Raw genomic sequence first — 22,045 nt, forward strand, 5'->3', positions numbered from 1 at the left:
GGGGGCTGGCTCCAGAAGGGAGCAACTCCAATTGAGCCCCATGTTAAAATAGCCGATTTTACAGCTTAAAAAAACATATTTACAGCCTGGTACATTTCATTTTTTTAGTCTCAACCGATAGTTTCTACCCCCGCACACACTCTGAGGGGGGTGAATTTTTTTTTAACTCTACCGTTTTACTATTATTAGGTTTAAAGTTCTGGCCAATTAGGGCGCAGAACCGTTGAGTGACAGGTCCGGAGGCCGCTGCTTCGAGGCCAGTGGGCGGGCTCTCGGCCAACGGCCGCACCGCTCCAAATATGGCAAGTAGAATCCAACATGGCGCGGTTCAAACCCCCGTAGTAGCGGCACAAAACAGACTCCCCCAAACCAATGGAGGACGTCACGGACGCTACGTCCATTCTTTTTACAGTCTATGGTTCTTGTACATGCTACGTTGTGAGGACCGGAACCGGTTATAATTAGGTTTAAATTAGGTTTAGAGTAATGGTTAAGTTTAGGTTATAATTAGGTTTAAATTAGGTTTAGAATGATGGTTAAGTTTAGGTTATAATTAGGTTTAGAGTAATGGTTAAGTTTAGGTTATAATTAGGTTTAAATTAGGTCTAGAGTAATGGTTAAGTTTAGGTTATAATTAGGTTTAGAGTAATGGTTAAGTTTAGGTTATAATTAGGTTTAAATTAGGTTTAGAATGATGGTTAAGTTTAGGTTATAATTAGGTTTAGAGTAATGGTTAAGTTTAGGTTATAATTAGGTTTAAATTAGGTCTAGAGTAATGGTTAAGTTTAGGTTATAATTAGGTTTAGAGTAATGGTTAAGTTTAGGTTATAATTAGGTTTAAATTAGGTTTAGAGTAATGGTTAAGTTTAGGTTAGGGTTAGGTTTAAATTAGGTTTAGAGTAATGGTTAAGTTTAGGTTAGGTTTAAATTAGGTTTAGAGTAATGGTTAAGTTTAGGTTTTGGATGGTTAAAGGGATAGTTCAACATTTTGGCAAATTGGCCCATTGCCATAATTGCTATAGTCATAGCAGTAGGTTCATTACCTTTAATTGTAGGTGTAAGCTATTTTCAGTGCGGCGGAGCGCAGCAGCTGGCTGCTCAGAGCTACGCTATGGAGGCTAACGGAATTTCTTGGTTTCCCTCATTAAACTCATCAAATTCAACATCCCAAAACTCCACAGCGCTTTTGTAGACAAGTTGTGACCTGCACAACCACCACGCTATGAGATAATGACGGAACGATACGAAACGGAGCCGTTTTCGAGGTAAATACAGGGTAAATACGGAGACTGCTTGCTGAAAAACTGTCCCTGAACGCAACGCGCATCAGCGGTTTTGTATGTATTTACCTCGAAAACGGCTCCGTTTCGTATCGTTCCGTCATTATCTCATAGCGTGGTGGTTGTGCAGGTCACAACTTGTCTACAAAAGCGCTGTGGAGTTTTGGGATGTTGAATTTGATGAGTTTAATGAGGGAAACCAAGAAATTCCGTTAGCCTCCATAGCGTAGCTCTGAGCAGCCAGCTGCTGCGCTCCGCCGCACTGAAAATAGCTTACACCTACAATTAAAGGTAATGAACCTACTGCTATGACTATAGCAATTATGGCAATGGGCCAATTTGCCAAAATGTTGAACTATCCCTTTAAGGTTAGGGTAAGGGGCTAGGGAATACATTATGTCAATGACATGTCCTCACAAAGATAGATTTACAAGGATGTGTGTGTGTGTGTGTGTGTGTGTGTGTGTGTGTGTGTCACCGTGCTGAAGGGCTGCAGCTCCAGCAGGCTGCGGCGGGGGAGGACGACGGGCAGCTGCAGCCGGTGGAGGAACGAGGTGGAGACACGAGGACGGTCACACAGCACACACACTCCACCGGAAATGTCTGAGGAGAGAAACACTCTGAGTCTGAGTGTGTGTGTGTGTGTGTGTGTGTGTGTGTGTGTGTGTGTGTGTGTGTGTGTGTGAGTGTGTGTGTGTGAGTGTGTGTGTGTGTGTTGGCCTACTGCCTCAGCACTGAGACATAAACACACACATCCAGAGGCAGACATAAACACTCATTTACTAGAGTCTGTGTGTGTGTGTGTATGTGTGTGTGTGTGTGGTGCTGCTGGACTCAGACTCAGACTCAGCGTTAGCATTAGCCTCGTAGCCTCGTAGCCTCGTAGATCAAACTTCTGCGTTTTGCAAACGAGCCAGAGCCTCTTGAAGCAGATGGCCTAGATCTTAAACAACTCTATTCCAGACTTTTATTTTCTTGAACTATCCACCACTTTATTTTCCCATGATCCATTGCATCACACCACAACGGAAGTGGGTTTTAGTAGCATTCTAGCGAGCGGCTAACTGGTAGCGTTAGCCACCAATGTAGGCACCAAATGTGGGGGCTCCGGGCTGCCAAAACCGCCCTGACTAATCTGATGTTTGTTAAGTCTAGAAAACGAATTATTGAACAAACACCACCACTTCTGTGTGCACGTTTTTGTAATTAGTCATGGCTATCGTAGCCGTTAGCTTTGCTGCTGCTGACAGCTAACGGCGGTAGCTAAGCTAACAGCAGGACGTCAGCTGTTAAAACCCTCCCGTTGTGGGACACGACATGAAACTACACCAGTTAGCTCAGTCATGTTGGAACTAGGATATCCGCTGGAGAAAATATTTTTTCATGGAGCGTTTATTGAGTTATTGTTTATTGACACTGCTAACGGCTAACAGCTAACGGTTAGCCCAGCTAACGTTAATCTAAAATGTAATGAATGGAGTGTCATGGCGACACCCAGCGTTGTTCTCCGGAAAGTGGTGGGTAGATCGAGTTCAAATAAAAAGCACCATATAAAAGTATCGGGCTGGAGCGTCTTGATTGGCGGCTGTGATCAGGTGACGTCATGTGGTCGATGAGGTCACGAGCCACAACAGGTTGGAACCACTGGTGTAAACATCCACACTGAACATCTTCACTGTATTAACAGCCAATCAGAGAGCTTCCTGCAGCTCAGACCGGTTCAGTCTGGTTCAGTCTAGTCCAGTCTGGTTCAGTCTGGTTCAGTCCGGTTCAGTCTGGTTCAGTCTGGTCCGGTTCAGTCTGGTTCAGTCTAGTCCAGTCTGGTTCAGTCCGGTTCAGTCTGGTTCAGTCTGGTTCAGTCCGGTTCAGTCTGGTTCAGTCTGGTCCGGTTCAGTCTGGTTCTCACCTCTAGACACTGAACATTCAAACACACTTGTGTAAAATATGGAAACAGAGAGAGAAACTGATGGAGGAAAACAAGGAGCATGCATGAACGAACAAATTCACTCACACACGTACGCGCGCACACACACACACACAGACACGCACACACACACACACAGACACGCACACACAGGGACACACACACACAGCAAAGTGCAGAAAGTAACAAAGACACACCATCAGTCAGCAGGTATGTCAGGAATCCTGCAGCCGAGCCAAGTCACATCCACACTCCACAAAATTACCCCTATTAAGGACTCAGACACACACACACACACACACACACACACACACACACACACACACACACACACACAGAGCTGTATTTATATAACCTACATACAGAAAATAGTGAAAGTGAAAAAGTGAAGCAGGACAGAAATGGGTTTGTCTTTGCACAGTATTTAATGACGTCATATTTCATGGACTTCCTGCAGAGCAACGCAGCAGCAACGATGAAAACTCTCCACTATGATCTGGTTTTACATTATAAACGCACCTGTATACAAGCTGCACCAGATAAATGTAAAAAGAAAACACACATATCTAGGCTGCACTTGAATCTAAGCGTCAGGTTTTCATGTTGTAACATGAGATATTTCCACAGACAGACAGTAGGGAACTGGTTCCGCTCCTCTCCTCCATGTGCATCTGTTTACAATGAAGCCGGTGAAACATCAATAAATGGAGCGGTGGATAATGTTATTATATGGCAACATTTTATCTAGTTAATATGTACATTTTTCATTATTTATTCATATATATTTTTTAGGGCTGACCCGATTATCATATTTTGATAATCGAAGCTTCGCGAACATAAAAGCGATCAAAATCAAAGCTTCAACGGCGGAGGGGGGTGCGATCGTAGCGGAAATAATGAAAGTAATGGCAAAAAAACACTGCATATCTCCAAAATCAGGCAGGTGCCAAGTAGCCGACTCATTTTAATGTAACAATTCACTGAGAACCGGTGTCAAAAAGGCAAAAAGGAAGAAAAAACCCTAATATTTTTATATTTTTTTCATCTTTATGACTATCATTACCCCTTGATAAACAGTTCTGTTCTGTTCCGTGTGTAATAGTGAATAAAGCAGAAAGCAGCTGATTGGCTGTTACCTGTGAGTCGGCGCTGCAGCTCCTGGATGAGCTGCTGTTGCTGGGGCAGCAGGGGGCCGGGGGGGCCGGGGGGCCCCTGGGGGCCCGGAGGCCCCGGAGGTCCTGGGAGACCGTGCTGCAGAGGGACAGACATGGGGACAGACGTCACCTCCTGCAGCCACACGGAGATATCCCTCCGCCGCTGGAAGGAAGTAGTCCCTGACCAGCGGCTGGGCCAGTTTACATGGGAAAACTTTCTCCATCAGATTAAAAACTTGATGGGAAATTGGAAAATGTTTTATATGAGCACAAGATCAAATATTCTGATCCTGTCAGAGTCGTCTAATTTCCTTAAAGGGATAGTTCACCCAAAATTTAAATTTCCCTCATTATCTCCCCCCCCTCATGTGGACTAAGGGCTGGGAGAAGTTTCAGAGTCCTCCGTGGCTTCTCTGAGTTACAGGGGGTCTCGGCATAGCAGTGCATGTCCATATGACGGTTGCTAATGGATACCAACTGTCTTTGTAACAAAAAGACACACCAAAAAACATCCAAATACCGTCAAGTTTGGACGAACTGGGAAGAGGAGCTTCCACTACAAAATAAGCTTGAAATATAGACTTATTTAATTTTTTTCGGGACAATTTCTCATGTCGGGGCTTCAATACCAGAGGGACATTACAGACGAGCAGCATGGAGGTATTTGGATGTTTTTTGGTGTGTCTTTTTGTTACGAAGACAGTTGGTATCCATTTGCAACCGTCATATGGACATGCACTGCTACGCCGAGACCCCCTGTAACTCAGAGAAGCCACGGAGGACTCTGAAACTTCTCCCAGCCCTTAGTCCACATGAGGGGGGGGAGATCATGAGGGACATTTAAATTTTGGGTGAACTATTCCTTTAAAACAACCACAGAAGTAAACGAACCAGCATGTTGAGGGTTGCAGGGGCGAAGGAGCTAACCACTGAGGTTTAATCTCCCACAACAGGCAGGAGAACATAACACCACAACACACACACAGGAAATGGCCCTTCAAAATAAAACTGGAACTAAACTAAACACAGAGGACGTGACACTAAATAACACACACTGCAAAAACTTCCAAGAATATTTGTCTTGTTTCTTGTCCAAATGTCTCATTTCTAGTCAAAACTAAACTCTTTCCACTTAAAATAAGACTCATCACCTAAAAATGAACTTGTTTTTAGATCATTTTCACTTGTTTCAAACTAATTTTCACTTGAAATAAGTAGAAAAATCTGCTAGTGAAAGCAAGTTTTTTGTGCTTGTAATAAGAAAGAAAAACTTGCTCCACTATCTACTATGATTTCAAGTTAATATATGCTTGAAAGAAGTAAAACGTGTCTAAAAACAAGCTGCTTTTTAATGAGATGAGACTTATTTTAAGTAGAATGAGATTTATTTTGACTAGAAATAAGACAAATATTCTTGGTACGATTTTGAGTTTTTGCAGTGCGGAAGTGGCTCCGTTTTTCCCATCCATGACTTTTCTCTGCTAGTGATGAACAAGATGAACTGTTAACGATGACATTAACTTTGACCCATTCACACTACGTAAAGCCCCTGTACAGACTTTTCATTTAGTGTTGATGTTGGCGGCCCCCTTGTGGACGAAAGTGGTGGAATGAAGAACTGCATTTCCCACCGTCATGAAGACGTTTGTGTAGATTTGTTTTGGAAACGTCTGAAAGAAGACGGGACTTGCTTTTTTCTTTTTCTTTTTTAGCAGCGTAATGTATCTATTGGTCTGGTTTGGTCAGTGGTCCGACCCGACCAGGCCTTCCAGAGGTCTAGAATTACACTACTTAGAAACAGCTTCACACTGATGGACTCATCTGCTGTTGTAGGGAACAGAGACACATCAGCAGAAACCACAGACTTTAGCATTACACTGCAAAAACTCAAATATCTTACCAAGAATATTTGTCTTATTTCTAGTCAAAAATTTCATTTCTAGTCAAAACAAATCTCATTCTACTTAAAATAAGACTCATCACATAAAAAGCAGCTTGTTTTTAGACACTTTTTACTTCTTTCAAGCTGATTTTCACTTGAAATAAGTAGAAAAATCTGATAGTGGAGCAAGTTTTTCTTTCTTATTACAAACACAAAAAACTTGCTTTCACTGGCAGATTTTTCTACTTATTTCAAGTGAAAATTAGTTTGAAACAAGTGAAAATGATCTAAAAACAAGTTAATTTTTAGGTGATGAGTCTTATTTTAAGTGGAAAGAGTTTAGTTTTGACTAGAAATTAGACAAATATTCTTGGAAAGATTTTGAGTTTCTGCAGTGTGGACAGTTAAAAGCTCCGTACAGGGGCTTTAACGCTGTCTAGGCCAAGTGTGTGTGTGTGTGTGTGTGTGTGTGTGTGTCCGTGTGTGTGTGTGTGTGTGTGTGTGTGTCCGTGTGTGTGTGTGTGTGTGTGTGTGTGTGTGTGTGGGACCTTGGAGGTTCTCCTGGAGCCTCTGGTTCTGCGGTTGTCCCCCTTGTTGGAGTTCCTCCTGAAGACGAGCCAGGAGCTGAGAGGGGACACTCTGGAGAGGTCAGAGGTCGTCGGCTCCTAGACACACACAACACACACACAATCAATCAGTCTGTAAAAAACTCATTGAGATTTAAAACAAGACTGACCTGGCCAAGACGGCAGCACACAAACAGCTCAGTTGCACATCACACAAGACTCAAATAAAATACAATCACACACTGTGACCTTTGACCTCAGGGTCTGATGATGTAACCGCCCAGTAGACTTGTAGGTCTTGAGACCGGTCTTGGTCTCAAGACCACTTTCTTGTGGCGGTCTCGTGTCTCTCGATCTTGCACTGTCTGGGACTGGCAGAACGGTCGAAGGGATTTGTAGACTACAACATCCAGACAGCCATGCTTTATTTTGGATTTAATTATTTATACGCTCCCTTCAAGTGGAACCAATCACATTCATTTTGTGACACGGACGTGTTGGCGCTCGTCCTCTCGCATTCTACAACTCGGAATAGCAAAATATGGCAAGACAATTTTATTAGTATAGCCCGTTTTTACAAACAGTTTGTCTCAAAGGTCTTTACATCCCATCATAACAACATCCTCTGTCCTTAGACCCTCACATCCACTGAGGAAAAACTCCATGGAAAACCCTTTTAACAGGGAAAACCAGGAGAAAGCTCAGGGTGAGCAACAGAGGAGGGATCATCACCCAGGACGGACAGACGGGACAGAGATGTTGTTACAGACAAGAAAACTGTTTACAGTTTATGTCACAGAATGTGAGAAACATGGAAATGTTAACAACAGCTGATGTGGAACTAGTTGGGTTTTTTTTGGTCTCGTTCTCGGTCTTGAGCTCAACTGGTTTTATGCTGCGTTCGATTGCACTCGGAATTTGGAAAGATCCGACCTCCAACTCGGAAAGATGCAATAGAACTGCCCTTGAAGTCAAAACTCCGACTCGGGAACTCGGGTTGGATCCAAGCAGCCCGAGTCGGTCGGAATTACGTCACAGCAATAAGAGTTGCAGCAAGAGTGGAATCTGCACGGCTCGCTATGACGCTGCAGGATTCCCCTCGCTGCTGCGTTCAAGACTGTGTGTTGCAGAAGTGGCGTTTCTCTTTCTCTCTCTCCCCCAAGCAGCTAATGTTCTTCCCCAGCAGCAGCTACTTTTGGATGCTCGAAAGACATCAGCTCACTGTGGCCGGCCATGTTTTCCTAGGTTGAGCAATGAAACGCATTTACCTCGGAAGGCGGAATTTCCGACCTGGATCTTTCCGAGTTCCGAGTGCAATCGAACGCAGCATTAGTCTTGGTCTTGGTCTGGGTTCAGGTCTTGACTACAGGTCTATTGGTCTTGGTCTTGGTCTTGGTCTTGGTCTTGGTCTGGGTTCAGGTCTTGACTACAGGTCTATTGGTCCTAATGAAGAAAAGAAAAGAAATAAAGTTTTAGAGGAGAAGAGCAGCAGGTGGTCGAGGTCTCACCAGCATCTCAGCGCTGACGTCCTCGTCCTCGTCCAGCAGCAGCTCCTCCTGACTCTGACTCTCCTCGCTCACCATGACGTCCTCAACGCTCCCCGCCGCCGCCGCTGACATCATCATCATCATCACCATCATCATCATCATCATCATGGTCATGGTCAGCCCCAGCCGTTGCCGTGGCGACCCTGTCCCGGCCGGACAACAGCTGCTGCTGCCGACGGTCATGCTGCTGCTGCTGTGTGGTGGAGAGAGACGCTCAGCTACCGTGGCGTTCCCATTCCCATGATGCACCTCTCTCTCTCTCTGCAGGTCGTCTGCTCCTCCTCCTCTCTGGGATGTCCACACAGCTGCTGCTCCTCCTCCTCCTCCTCCTCCTCTTCCTCCTTAGAGCGCTGCAAAAGAGAGTAAGGACAGCATTGGTCCAATGGCAGCGCCTCCTGGAGGAATATGGGTTTTGCAAAAGCGCCCAAGAACTGACATCTCTGCGTTGTTGGTGAATGAGCAATGTGGTGTTTTCAATAATTTAAGGACATTTATAGATCACCCACGTTAATAGCATCATTGAGGATCCTTTACAGATAAACATTAAAGCAGAAGTAAGCGATCCGGTCGTTTTGGCTAATGCTGCGTTCCAGGCTTTTGAAATCGTAAATTACAGCTTCAAGTCACGACTTACGACTTTGTAGCGTTCCAGGCAACCCACTCGTGTTTCTCCGACCTGTTTTACCTGTGAAAGTCACTATAACGGCCACTCGTAACTTCTGACCCGTGAACTCGTACCAGATCGAACTGGTACCACTTCACAGGTCGGAAAAACACGAGTTACGAGTTGCCTTGAACGCACCATAACGTCTTGTCAGCAGATGGAGTTAGCAGCCCCCGCCCTCGTCATGGATCTATTGGTCCTCGTCCCTACGTCACCACATTCAGGCGCATCCCTTGGCTGCACACACAGAGAGGACTGCCCCTTTATGCCGTTCTCTCTCCTCATTGGATAAAGGTTGTAGGATACAAGGAAAGTTTTCTCCTGGGCTCAGAGCAGAGCAGAGTGACTGACAGACCCGTGTTTCAGACCAAACACTCTATAGAAGTGATTGCTGTCGGAAGATACAACTATTTAAGACTTAGATTAACACAAAAATATCACTTACTTCTGCTTTAACACATAGGCGAATAAATAAAAAACAGTTGTCTACATGAATGTTTCAATCTACATTTTGTAATAAACAAATTCTAAGTATAATCTGATATGACCAAGATACCTAAAAACAAAAACACGGCCGTTTTCATCAATTTACCAGCAAGTGGGCAACACACATACATTGGAGTGAATGGGTTTTCTGGGCGCTTTTGCAATACCCATATCCTGCCACTAGGGGCACAAAACCATTAAACCCTTAAACCCTTAAATCCTTAAACCCTTAAACCCTTACCACGGAGTCAATGGAGGTGTCCTTACTCTCTTTTACAGTGCTCTACTCCTCCTCCTCTTCTTTTCCCAGCTCTTCCTCTCCACCGGTTCAGTCTGGATGGGTCGTTGCTCCGGCAGCAGCAGCTTCTTCTCCTCCTCTGCTCCTCCTCTCCGCTCTCTGCCGTTTATCAACCTTCCTCTTCTCTGACTCCTCCTCCACTACCTCAGCTCCTCCTCCTCTTCCTCCTCCTCCTCTCTCAACTCCTCCTCCCCCTCTCTCTCCCTCTGTCCTCCCTCTGTCTTTCTTCTCTCTATCTGTCTCTGCATCTGAAGCCGTCACTCCATCTGTCTTCAGTCTTTCCCTTCGTGTCTCCCCAGCGTCCGTCTGTCTCTCCTCCTCCGTTTTATCTCCTCTCCCATCGTTTGTCTTTCTTTACCTCCAGACTTTGTTTTTCTTCTCTTCTCTTCTCCCCCCTCCTCCTCCTCCTCCTCTTCCTCCTCCTCCTTTTTCTCCTCCTCCTCCTGCAGCTAAAATCAGAAGCAGCAGATCAGACATTTGACTCTTTCCTTCCCCGAGGAGAAACTCTTGGTGTTAATGTGAACTATAAAGATACGACCGGTGTCTTCTCCTCTTTCCCTTCGTGTGTTTGTTCTTCACTTTGTTTCACACTCAGGAAGAATAAACACAACACTTCACTGACGAAACCTGCAGTCAGCCACTGGCTTTACTGCAGATGTGACTTTATTCCAGATGTGGGTTTATTATAGATGTGAGTTCATTCTAAATGTGAGTTTATTCCTTTATTCTAGATGTGAGTTTATTCCAGATGTGAGTTTATTCTAGATGTGAGTTTATTCCAGATGTGAGTTTATTCTAGATGTGAGTTTATTCCAGATGTGAGTTTATTCTAGATGTGAGTTTATTCTAGATGTGAGTTTATTCCAGATGTGAGTTTATTTAGATGTGAGTTTATTCTAGATGTGAGTTTATTCCAGATGTGAGTTTATTCCAGATGTGAGTTTATTCTAGATGTGAGTTTATTCCAGATGTGAGTTTATTCCTTTATTCTAGATGTGAGTTTATTCCAGATGTGAGTTTATTCCTTTATTCTAGATGTGAGTTTATTCCAGATGTGAGTTTATTCTAGATGTGAGTTTATTCCAGATGTGAGTTTATTCTAGATGTGAGTTTATTCTAGATGTGAGTTTATTCCAGATGTAAGTTTATTCTAGATGTGAGTTTATTCCAGATGTGAGTTTATTCCAGATGTGAGTTTATTCCTTTATTCTAGATGTGAGTTTATTCTAGATGTGAGTTTATTTAGATGTGAGTTTATTCTAGATGTGAGTTTATTCCAGATGTGAGTTTATTCTAGATGTGAGTTTATTCCAGATGTAAGTTTATTCTAGATGTGAGTTTATTCCAGATGTGAGTTTATTCCAGATGTGAGTTTATTCCTTTATTCTAGATGTGAGTTTATTCCTTTATTCTAGATGTGAGTTTATTCCTTTATTCTAGATGTGAGTTTATTCTAGATGTGAGTTTATTCTAGATGTGAGTTTATTCCAGATGTGAGTTATTCTAGATGTGAGTTTATTCCTTTATTCTAGATGTGAGTTTATTTAGATGTGAGTTTATTCCAGATGTGAGTTTATTCTAGATGTGAGTTTATTCCAGATGTGAGTTTATTCCTTTATTCTAGATGTGAGTTTATTCCAGATGTGAGTTATTCTAGATGTGAGTTTATTCCAGATGTGAGTTATTCTAGATGTGAGTTTATTCCTTTATTCTAGATGTGAGTTTATTTAGATGTGAGTTTATTCCAGATGTGAGTTTATTCTAGATGTGAGTTTATTCCAGATGTGAGTTTATTCCTTTATTCTAGATGTGAGTTATTCTAGATGTGAGTTTATTCCTTTATTCTAGATGTGAGTTTATTCTAGATGTGAGTTTATTTAGATGTGAGTTTATTCTAGATGTGAGTTTATTTAGATGTGAGTTTATTCCTTTATTCTCGATGTGAGTTTATTCCAGATGTGAGTTATTCTAGATGTGAGTTTATTCCTTTATTCTAGATGTGAGTTTATTTAGATGCGAGTTTATTCCAGATGTGAGTTTATTCCTTTATTCTAGATGTGAGTTTATTTAGATGTGAGTTTATTCTAGATGTGAGTTTATTCCTTTATTCTAGATGTGAGTTTATTTAGATGTGAGTTTATTCTAGATGTGAGTTTATTCTAGATGTGAGTTTATTCCTTTATTCTAGATGTGAGTTTATTCCAGATGTGAGTTTATTCCTTTATTCTAGATGTGAGTTTATTCCTTTATTCTAGATGTGAGTTTATTCTAGATGTGAGTTTATTCCTTTATTCTAGATGTGAGTTTATTCCTTTATTCTAGATGTGAGTTTATTCTAGATGTGAGTTTATTCTAGATGTGAGTTTATTCTAGATGTGAGTTTATTCCTTTATTCTCGATGTGAGTTTATTCTAGATGTGAGTTATTCTAGATGCGAGTTTATTCCAGATGTGAGTTTATTCCTTTATTCTAGATGTGAGTTTATTCCTTTATTCTAGATGTTAGTTTATTCCTTTATTATTCCTGTTTTTATTGAGTGTATGTAAAGTGATGAGCCCTGTCAAAGACAAATTTCTGCTACCCTTGGGGCAGACAATAAATTATCTATCCATCTATCTATCTTATTCTAAAATGTGAGTTTATTCTAGATGTGAGTGTATTCCTTTATTCTAGATGTGAGTTTATTCCAGATGTGAGTGTATTCCTTTACTCTAGATGTGAGTTTATTCCTTTATTCTAGATGTGAGTTTATTCTAGATGTTAGTTTATTCCTTTATTTAGATGTGAATTTATTCTAGATGTGAGTTTATTCCTTTATTCTAGATGTGAGTTTATTCCAGATGTGAGTTTATTCCTTTATTCTAGATGTGAGTTTATTCCTTTATTCTAGATGTGAGTTTATTCTAGATGTGAGTTTATTCCTTTATTCTAGATGTGAGTTTATTCTAGATGTTAGTTTATTCCTTTATTCTAGATGTGAGTTTATTCTAGATGTTAGTTTATTCCTTTATTCTTGATGTGAGTTTATTCCTTTTTTCCAGATGTGAGTTTATTCTAGATGTGAGTTTATTCCAGATGTGAGTGTATTCCTTTATTCTAGATGTGAGTTTATTCCTTTATTCTAGATGTGAGTTTATTCTAGATGTGAGTTTATTCCTTTATTCTAGATGTGAGTTTATTCTAGATGTGAGTTTATTCCTTTATTCTAAAATGTGAGTTTATTCCTTTATTGATGTGAGTTTATTCCAGATGTGAGTTTATTCCAGATGTGAGTGTATTCCTTTATTCTAGATGTGAGTTTATTCTAGATGTTAGTTTATTCCTTTATTCTAGATGTGAGTTTATTCCTTTATTCTAAAATGTGAGTTTATTCCTTTATTCTAGATGTGAGTTTATTCTAGATGTGAGTTTATTCCTTTATTCTAGATGTGAGTTTATTTAGATGTGAGTTTATTCCTTTATTCCAGATGTGAGTTTATTCCTTTATTCTAGGTGTGAGTTTATTCTAGATGTGGGTTTATTATAGATGTGAGTTTATTCTAGATGTGAGTTCATTATAGATGTGAGTTTATTCTAGATGTGAGTTCATTCCTTTATTCCAGATGTGAGTTTATTCCTTTATTCTAGATGTGAGTTTATTCCTTTATTTTCGATGTGAGTTCATTCCTTTATTTTCGATGTGAGTTTATTCCTTTATTCCAGATGTGAGTTTATTCCTTTATTCTAGGTGTGAGTTTATTCTAGATGTGGGTTTATTATAGATGTGAGTTTATTCTAGATGTGAGTTCATTATAGATGTGAGTTTATTCTAGATGTGAGTTCATTCCTTTATTCCAGATGTGAGTTTATTCCTTTATTCTAGATGTGAGTTTATTCCAGATGTGAGTTTATTCCTTTATTTTCGATGTGAGTTTATTCCTTTATTTTCGATGTGAGTTTATTCCTTTATTCTAGATGTGAGTTTATTCCAGATGTGAGTTTATTCCTTTATTCTAGATGTGAGTTTATTCCAGATGTGAGTTTATTCCAGATGTGAGTTTATTCCTTTATTCTAGATGTGAGTTTATTCCTTTATTCTAGATGTGAGTTTATTCCAAGGGGGCAGTTGTGGGTCTGAGAAGTGAAGTCACTTCCTCGTTCAACAAACTGCAATCCCCTCTTCTTCCTCTGGGGCCTGGTGTCAGAAAGCAGCATTCTCCATAGACCCCCATGTTAAAATCACCCACTTTACATCCTCAATAAACATGTTAAAAGCCTGGTGTCAGAACGTTTTCTGGTCTCAACCGATAGTTTCTACCCCCGCACACACTCTGAGGGGTTTAACTCTACTGTTTTACTGTTATTAGGTTAAAACTCTGGCCAATTAGGGCGCGGAAACGTTGAGTGACAGGTCCGAGCAGCTCCGTGGACAGCTGCTTCGAGGCCAGTGGGCGGGTTCTCGGCCGGCCAATCCAACATGGCGCTGTTCAGGCCGCCATGTTGGAGTCACAAAAACGACTCCACAAAACCAATGGGGGACGTCACGGACGCTACGGCCATTCTTTTTACAGTCTATGGTTTATTCTAGATGTGAGTTTATTCCAGATGTGAGTTTATTCTAGATGTGAGTTTATTCTAGATGTGAGTTTATTCCTTTATTCTAGATGTGAGTTTATTCCTTTATTCTAGATGTGAGTTTATTCCAGATGTGAGTTTATTCCTTTATTCTAGATGTGAGTTTATTCCAGATGTGAGTCCTAACAACGTCCTAACAACATCCTAACGTTAAACATTTGAAAGTGGTGCTTGCAACGGCTCTTCTGTTCCTCCGCTCCTCACCTCCTCACCTGTGGCGCCAGCGGAGCGCGGCTCCATGGCGACCGTGCCTCCAAGCCGCCGCAGAGCGGGGCTACGGCGGAGAGCTGCTAACGTTCCATAGCATGCTACGTTGCTAATAACAACAACGGCGTCTTCCCTATTTCCTATTTCCCGCGAACGTCAATACGTGACACCTACGTAGCCTACTATGGCGCACATGCGCAGAATGAATGATCCGCTCTATCAACTGAATCCCCGTTTACATGCGGCATGAAGCTGATTATCAATCAGCGTAGACGACCTCTTTCAATCCGATCCCAAACACAATCAGATCCGGTGTTTACATGAGACATTTAGAATCTGATTGACTCTTAATCTGATTGTAAACAGGATTTTTGGACCCATGTAAACGCACCTAATGAGTTCACTGAGCTCAGTCCAGTGGGTCAGAACCTTTCTAGTTTATATTGATGCAGTGAAACATTTCTTTGATTATTGATCGTGACAGTGTTGATTTTCTATTTATCGGTTTCTGATTGTAACAGAGTTTAGTTTAAAAACACATGTTGGAGTAGTGTGTCTGTCTCTGTGAGGACTGAACTACAACAAAAACAACTCTCTCTCTCACACACACACTCACACACACACACACTCACACACCTACACACTCACAGACACACACAGACACACTCACACACCCTCCTCTCCTCCCTCCCAGATAAGGGGGGTGTGGCCTCGCTCTGACAGGATGATGAAAGTTGGTTTGGTAGTTGGCGTCTCTGTTGAAACAGCAGCGACCGTTTCCTCTGAATCTGACTGAGGCTGATAGAGGCATGCACACACACACACACCCCTCTCTCTCTCACACACACACAGACACACAGACACACACACACACACACACACACACAGAAACACACACACACACACACACACACATGGTGGTATTAATAAATCACTCGTCAGTGAGTTCATGTCAGAAACCTGAAGGAGCTTCGTCTCTAAACATGAACTCACTGTAGCTTAATATAAATAACTCTGTGTGTGTGTGTGTGTGTGTGTGTGTGTGTGTGTGTGTGTGTGTGTGTGTGTGTGTGTGTGTGTGTGTGTGTGTGAGTCAATGTCCCAGACTCGGTGGCGCCCCCTGCAGCTCCACTGATCCAGGTCCAGAGAGCAGGGAAACTGTGATGTCATGACAAACTAACCATACTTAAACACAAACATGAGGAAAATCAAAGACTAAATACACACACGTGCACGCACACACACACACACACACACACAGCAGGCTGTAGGTGGAACAGGTGAAGCAGCTCTAAGTCCTCCTAATAGGATCTGTCTGCACACACACACACACACAGACACACACACACGGTGTAAGCCGAGCTGCTGAGGATCAGTCCAGTCGTTGTGTTGGTTGTGTTGTTGAACAGAGCGTTATGGGATGGGACGACAGCGACTCGACAACCGCACAAAACACAACTGACCCCTGAGCACGGTAATGTGTGTGTGTGTGTGTGTGATAGAAAGAGGCAGTAGAACACAGTTGATTGTGTGATTGACCCTTTGTCAAGTCCCACCCTCCACGGTTACTGTTGCTAGGTTGGACAAACCATGGTCACAGAAGGGTTAATTTAACTCCCATTGGAAACCACTGAAAATGAGGCAGATTTATCAGAAGAATGGTGTCGTGATAGAAGACAGACGTGGCTAAAGAGCGGTTGAACGGCGTTACACGACTTTAACGAAAAGTAGTGAAAAATCATTGTTTTGGTCACTAGCTAGCTAGTAGCTAACTTAGACTTTAGACTTTAGACATTTATTGTCCCTATAGGGAAATTCTTTTTCACATGACCATTTACATTTCGTTTCACCAGACACATACAAACATACAAACACACACAGATTACAACACGATGCTAGCTAACGTTAGCTACTAGCTAACGCCGATCTCCCGTTTCTCCTCGTTAAACTTCACAAGGTTCAAAAGACATGAGCAACGGTAACGTTACGTTTGCTAGATAACTTTGAAGGTTAAAGTAATTTGTCTATGTTATAGGCTAAGTATGTTTATTGATGTCTAGGGTTTGGGGAATGGGATAAAAATGACTTTGGGAATACGTTCCGGATATCGTGAGTCGCTGTTACAGGTAGCCTACTTCAGACACACATTTTAACCATATTGAAAAACGAAAACATAGTTTTTGCCGAAAAATTTGCTGTCTACCTATCCCATAGGGTTTCATCCCATCCAACCTCACTGTGCGTTCACACCAAAAGCTTCCAAAGCATCAAAACGCCGGAAGTCAATTCTTTTTTTGCTATTAAGAGTTTTTTATTATAAGCATTTACAACTTAAAACAACAGACAAAGAAATCCCACAGGAAATCCCACAGGTCAGACTTGGACTAAAAAAAAAAAAAAAAAAGGGGGGGGGGGGGGGGGGGTTGCAAGAGTGTCATTCAATTAAATGAAAAATAAAGTCAATTCATTTTCAATGAGAGCCCGACGACATTGAGCATCCGAAGCGTCAACAGGCGTCGCCGCGCTTCCAAAGCGTCCAAAGCTTCCAAAGCGTCACCAGATGAGAAGTTGAGCCAGGTTTAACTTTATGGTAATGAGCTATGACGCGGTTCAGTGGCAGCCTGTCAGAATAGAGATGTCCTTCGATCAGCTTCCTTTTTTTTCTTTTTTTTTGTATTTCGGCTCCCCAATGACCAGCGCGATCGAACTTTGACGTCAGTCACGTGACGAGCGACCAAAGCGGCTGAAAATATTTGCCGTTTTGGAAGCTGTTTTGTCTGACGCCCACCCTCGAGCGTTTTTGACGCTTTGGAAGCTTTTGGTGTGAACGCACAGTAAGAGCGCTACGCAACACGTGACATGGGGAGAAGGCAGCGCTCTGATTGGTGGATCAGCAGACCAATCAGAAGGCCAACAAAGGGTCAATTGTGTCATTATGTCCTAATATAAACCTGTGTGTGTGTGTGTGTGTGTGTGTGTGTGTGTGTGTGTGTGTGTGTGTGTGTGGTGTGGTGTGTGTGTGTGTGTGTGTGTGTGTAGGTGTCATGGACGCTGAGGACCCGTCCCCTCTGCGGCGTTTTGTCGTAGCAAAACGTTCAATCGCCTCCATCTTCGATCAACTGCTGGACTTTGTGAGAGACGGCTCTGCCTTCGTGGATGGTCAGAAACACACACACACACACACACACACACACACACACAGTAGTCAGTTGTAGCTCAGGTGCAGGAGTATGAATGTAACTGACTGAATGAGATTCAGAGCTGCTAACTCTGCAGTAGCCTATAGGCCTGCAGTATAGAAGTTTCCCACAATGCATTTCACGGCAAACTTAATTCTTTTTAGGAGATAAATGTTGGTCTCTTTGATTAGTTGTTTGTCTGAATGAAAAGTGAAGCTTCCTGTGTGAACTAGACACCACATTTACATCAATAAGTAAATGTTTTACAATGAACACATCAGTCTGCATTAAGCTTTATTTTACAGTACAACACGACAAAGATACTTCACTACTCTAAACCGTGTTAGGGTTAGAGGTCATGGCAGCATTGCATTGTGGGATAGCCTACAGTACGTAGACTGGTTAGATACTGGAGATTTTTTTCAGAATCAGTATGACATTCAGGAATTTTTCACAAACTGCAGATTTAGCTTTTGTTTACATACGACATTTAGGCCAAATCAGTCGGACTAGCAGGACAGTATGCGGTTTCTAATACAGCCTCAGTTAGCACGTTCAGTAAACCAGTTAGCATGTTTAGTTACCATGTTCAGTTAGCCTGTTAGCCTGTTCAGTTCAGTTAGCCAGTTAGCATGTTCAGTTAGCCAGTTAGCATGTTCAGTTAGCCAGTTAGCATGGTCAGTTAGAACGTTCAGTTAGCATGGTCAGTTAGCCAGTTAGCATGTTCAGTTAGCATACCAATAACCTCAGCAGTGAGAAACGCCCAGCGACAGGTGAAACGCAGTCGTCTCCGTGTGAGGCGGAGCAGCAGGTGAAGTGACCTCACCTGTGATGATGTCAGAGGCGTGGCCTGACCTGTGATTGGTTGTGTGGTGGTGATGTCAGAGGCGTGGCGAGGGGCCGAGCTGGGCCCGGTTGCCGTGGAGCAGCAGAGTCTGGAGCTGCAGAGCTGCGCCACCAAGCTGTCCACCATCAGGGACGTCCTGCTGCGCAGACACATGAAGGTGGCCTTCTTCGGCAGGTCGGTAGCCTACATCCATCAGTCACTCAATCAATCAATCAATCAGTCAATCAATCAATCAAACATTGTTTCTGTCCATACGTTAAAGGGATAGTTCATCCAAAATGTAAATTTCCCTCATGATCTCCTCCCCCTCATGTGGACTAAGGGCTGGGAGAAGTTTCAGAGTCCTCCGTGGCTTCTCTGAGTTACAGGGGGTCTCGGCGTAGCAGTGCATGTCCATATGACGGTTGCAAATGGATACCAACTGTCTTCGTAACAAAAAGACACACCAAAAAACATCCAGATACCTCCATGCTGCTCGTATGTAATGTCCGTCTTGTATTGAAGCCCTGAAATGCGGAATTGTCCCGAAAAAAATTAAATAAGTCTATATTTCAATCTTGTTTGTAATGGAAGCTTCTCGAAGCTCCTCTTCCCGGTTCGTCCAAATTTGACGAACTGGGAAGAGGAGCTTCCATTACAAACAAGCTTGAAATATAGACTTATTTAATTTTTTTCGGGACAATTCCGCATTTCAGGGCTTCAATACAAGACGGACATTACATACGAGCAGCATGGAGGTATTTGGATGTTTTTTGGTGTGTCTTTTTGTTACGAAGACAGTTGGTATACAGTATTTATTGGTTTATTTGGGTGGGACAATGCACATTAATGGACATATAAAAACATGTAAATGTGGCGGATTGTAGCAGCTAGTGTAATCCCAGCCCTTAGTCCACATGAGGGGGAGGAGATAATGAGTGAAATTTGAATTTTGGGTGAACTATCCCTTTAAGGTGTCTATGTTCTATATTGTGATTTTTGAATTACTTGTTTTCTGATTTCATACTTTTATGTGTTGTTTGTTTTGTCTATTGTTGTGGTCTTTTATTTCTTGTTTTTATGAGGTGAGATTTCTCTTTTTATGCTGTTTTTTCTTTCTTGTTAAATTGTGCAAATAAATTAAATCTAAAAAAAATCTAAAAGAACATGAGGACTTCTGATCATCTGAAGGGTTGATCCATGAGAAAAACCATCTCAGTGGAGTTTTCCAGCTTCTCTCTGGAGCTCTAGGAACAACAGCCAATCAGAAGAAAGGAGGAAGCTCCGAGCCTCTCGTCTGATTGGCTGACTGTTTTCTAAGGTGAAATCAAATAATTTAAAAAAATAGAGCAGATTTCAGAATAAAACACAGATATGTTGGATGTTTGGGTCCAGGTGGTGAGGGGGCGGGGCTTTGTTGTGACATCACAAAGTGACAGGAAGTCCTGACGGCTGGTTTTAAGGCTCAAAGCTGCAGAGAGAAGAGGAACTTATGCTGCGTTCATAACAATATCAAATGCAAACAATATCATTGCGTTCACGCTGCAGGAACTCAGAAGAAAAAAAAAAAACATGGATACCTGAAGGAAGTTTGTGGTATTGTGGCTCATCGCTGAATAGGAAAAATCAATGCAGCAGTAAATGGTGTTTATTTTGGAGGAGAGGAGACGCTGCAGATGAGTGCACATATAATGTTACAGCCTTGATAACAGTTAAAAGATCATTTCAGTTTTTTACAACCTGGACCTTATTTCTATCATAAAATACGATCATTTACTCACCCAGATAACTTTGGTGTCATTTGGAGTCGTTTTGACGAAATTAGCCCCAGTGGAGCGGCGCGTATATCCGTATAATGTGAGAACACGGGGCAGCAGAATGCAGCCTCTAAATAACACATTATCTGCAGAGAAACTCCTTCATTTCACCAATATTTAGTTGTGATAGGCTAGTGCTATTCCCCTCTGAGTCCGGGGTTAGCTGTTATCAACATCCGGGGTCTGTAGGTTGACCTACTGACCTCTGACCTGGATGATGTCATCTCTGAGCTTGTTGCTAGCGCTAATGCTACGGTTGGTTTCTGCGTGTTTCTGACCTGTCAGAACAAAATGAGCAGCTGGATGAAGTTCAGCTTCCACAGGCTTCCTCTCCTCAACCTGGACTCACTAAAGCTCCGGCTAGTTGAGATAAAAATGGACCCGAATGCCGAAGCAGAATGATTATTATCAGAATGAGCCGCGTGGTGCTCAGAGATTTCCCTGCAAAAACTGAAAATCTTTCCAAGAATATTTGTCTTATTTCTTGTCAAAATGTCTCATTTCTAGTCAAATGAACTTGTCATGAACTTGTTTTTAGATCATTTTCACTTGTTTCAAACAAATTTTCACTTGAAATAAGGAGAAAAATCTGCCAGTGAAAGTTTTTTGTGCTTGTAATATGGAAGAAAAACTTGCTCCACTATCAGATTTTTCTACTTATTTCAATTGAAAATATGTTTGAAACAAGTGAAAATTATCTGAAAACAAGTAGATTTTTAGGTGATGTGTTTTATTTTAAGTATAATGAGATTTATTTTGACTAGAAATGACATTTTGACTTGAAACAAGACGAATATTATTGGTAAGATACTTGAGTTTTTGCAGTGTACTTTCGCTTTTCCAAAACTCCTCGTTGTCCCTTTAATCAATACATCCGTGAGAGACAGTGTGTGTGTGTGTGTGTGTGCTCTGATTGGTGGAGTGTGGTGCAGCAGATAAACTCTGATCTGTGAACAGACCAACGAACCGTCGCCTCAGAGGAAGTTTATCTGAGATTCAGCAGCTGCTGACGACATCGCCGCCACTCTGCTGCGATGATGTAATAACTGTCAGATGATGCAATCAGCTGCATGATGTAATGGCTGCTCGGAGTTTCTCTGGAACAGCAGCGGCTGCAGGAGATACCAGCCATGTTCCCATCCAGAGTGATTCAGATTACTGGGAAATGAGCATTAAAGGGACAATGAGGAGTTTCTATCTGGTTATAAAAAAGTCTGATATTAATGTGGATGAATCTCCGTTACCACTTGTTAATGGTCCATTTTAGATAAATCTATGGTTTTGTCTCTATGGTTATTTTGTTATTATTAGTGGTGGTGGAAATGCTGGGCGAGCCGACCAGCGTTTCTTTACTTTCGGTTTCGTGGCGAGTCATGAGAATAACGCCGCCGTATGAATCTCCGTTTATGGTGGGAACTACGACGGTATGTGATCGTCTTCCAACCTCTGACTTTAATTCTTGATGAATGAAAACATTCTTGGCAAGACGTCCAAGAATTTCACCGTGCGTGTGGAGGCTTGTGGGAATGTAGCGTGAAAACTAGGGCTGTCAAACGATTAATTTTTCTAATCGCGATTAATCGCATTTTTTCCATAGTTAA

The 22,045-nt window shown here is 42.0% G+C and overlaps 2 protein-coding genes across 3 annotated transcripts in view; one reads left to right on the top strand and one right to left on the bottom strand.

The window, feature by feature from the left end:
* LOC146969680 (erythroferrone) overlaps window positions 1–8,551 on the bottom strand; it is a 12,740-nt gene extending 4,189 nt beyond the window's left edge. The window contains exons 1-4 of the mRNA XM_085804196.1: window positions 8,315–8,551; window positions 6,789–6,905; window positions 4,341–4,455; window positions 1,759–1,883 (exon numbers count right to left, since the gene is read on the bottom strand). Of these exons, the coding sequence (XP_085660322.1) occupies window positions 1,759–1,883; window positions 4,341–4,455; window positions 6,789–6,905; window positions 8,315–8,536 (579 nt within the window). The 5' untranslated portion in view covers window positions 8,537–8,551. The remainder of the gene's footprint in view (window positions 1–1,758; window positions 1,884–4,340; window positions 4,456–6,788; window positions 6,906–8,314) is intronic.
* Window positions 8,552–15,963: 7,412 nt separating this feature from the next.
* The window catches only part of mfn1a (mitofusin 1a), a 29,329-nt gene continuing 23,247 nt past the window's right edge, over window positions 15,964–22,045 (top strand). For both annotated transcript variants that reach the window (XM_085804620.1, XM_085804622.1), the window contains exons 1-3: window positions 15,964–16,096; window positions 17,662–17,781; window positions 18,687–18,822. In XM_085804620.1, the coding sequence (XP_085660746.1) occupies window positions 17,667–17,781; window positions 18,687–18,822 (251 nt within the window). In that variant the 5' untranslated portion in view covers window positions 15,964–16,096; window positions 17,662–17,666. The remainder of the gene's footprint in view (window positions 16,097–17,661; window positions 17,782–18,686; window positions 18,823–22,045) is intronic.

Source organism: Trachurus japonicus, chromosome 17 (genome assembly GCF_045865225.1).
Source record: "Trachurus japonicus isolate A0001 chromosome 17, Traja_1.0".
Lineage (NCBI taxonomy): Eukaryota > Metazoa > Chordata > Actinopteri > Carangiformes > Carangidae > Trachurus > Trachurus japonicus.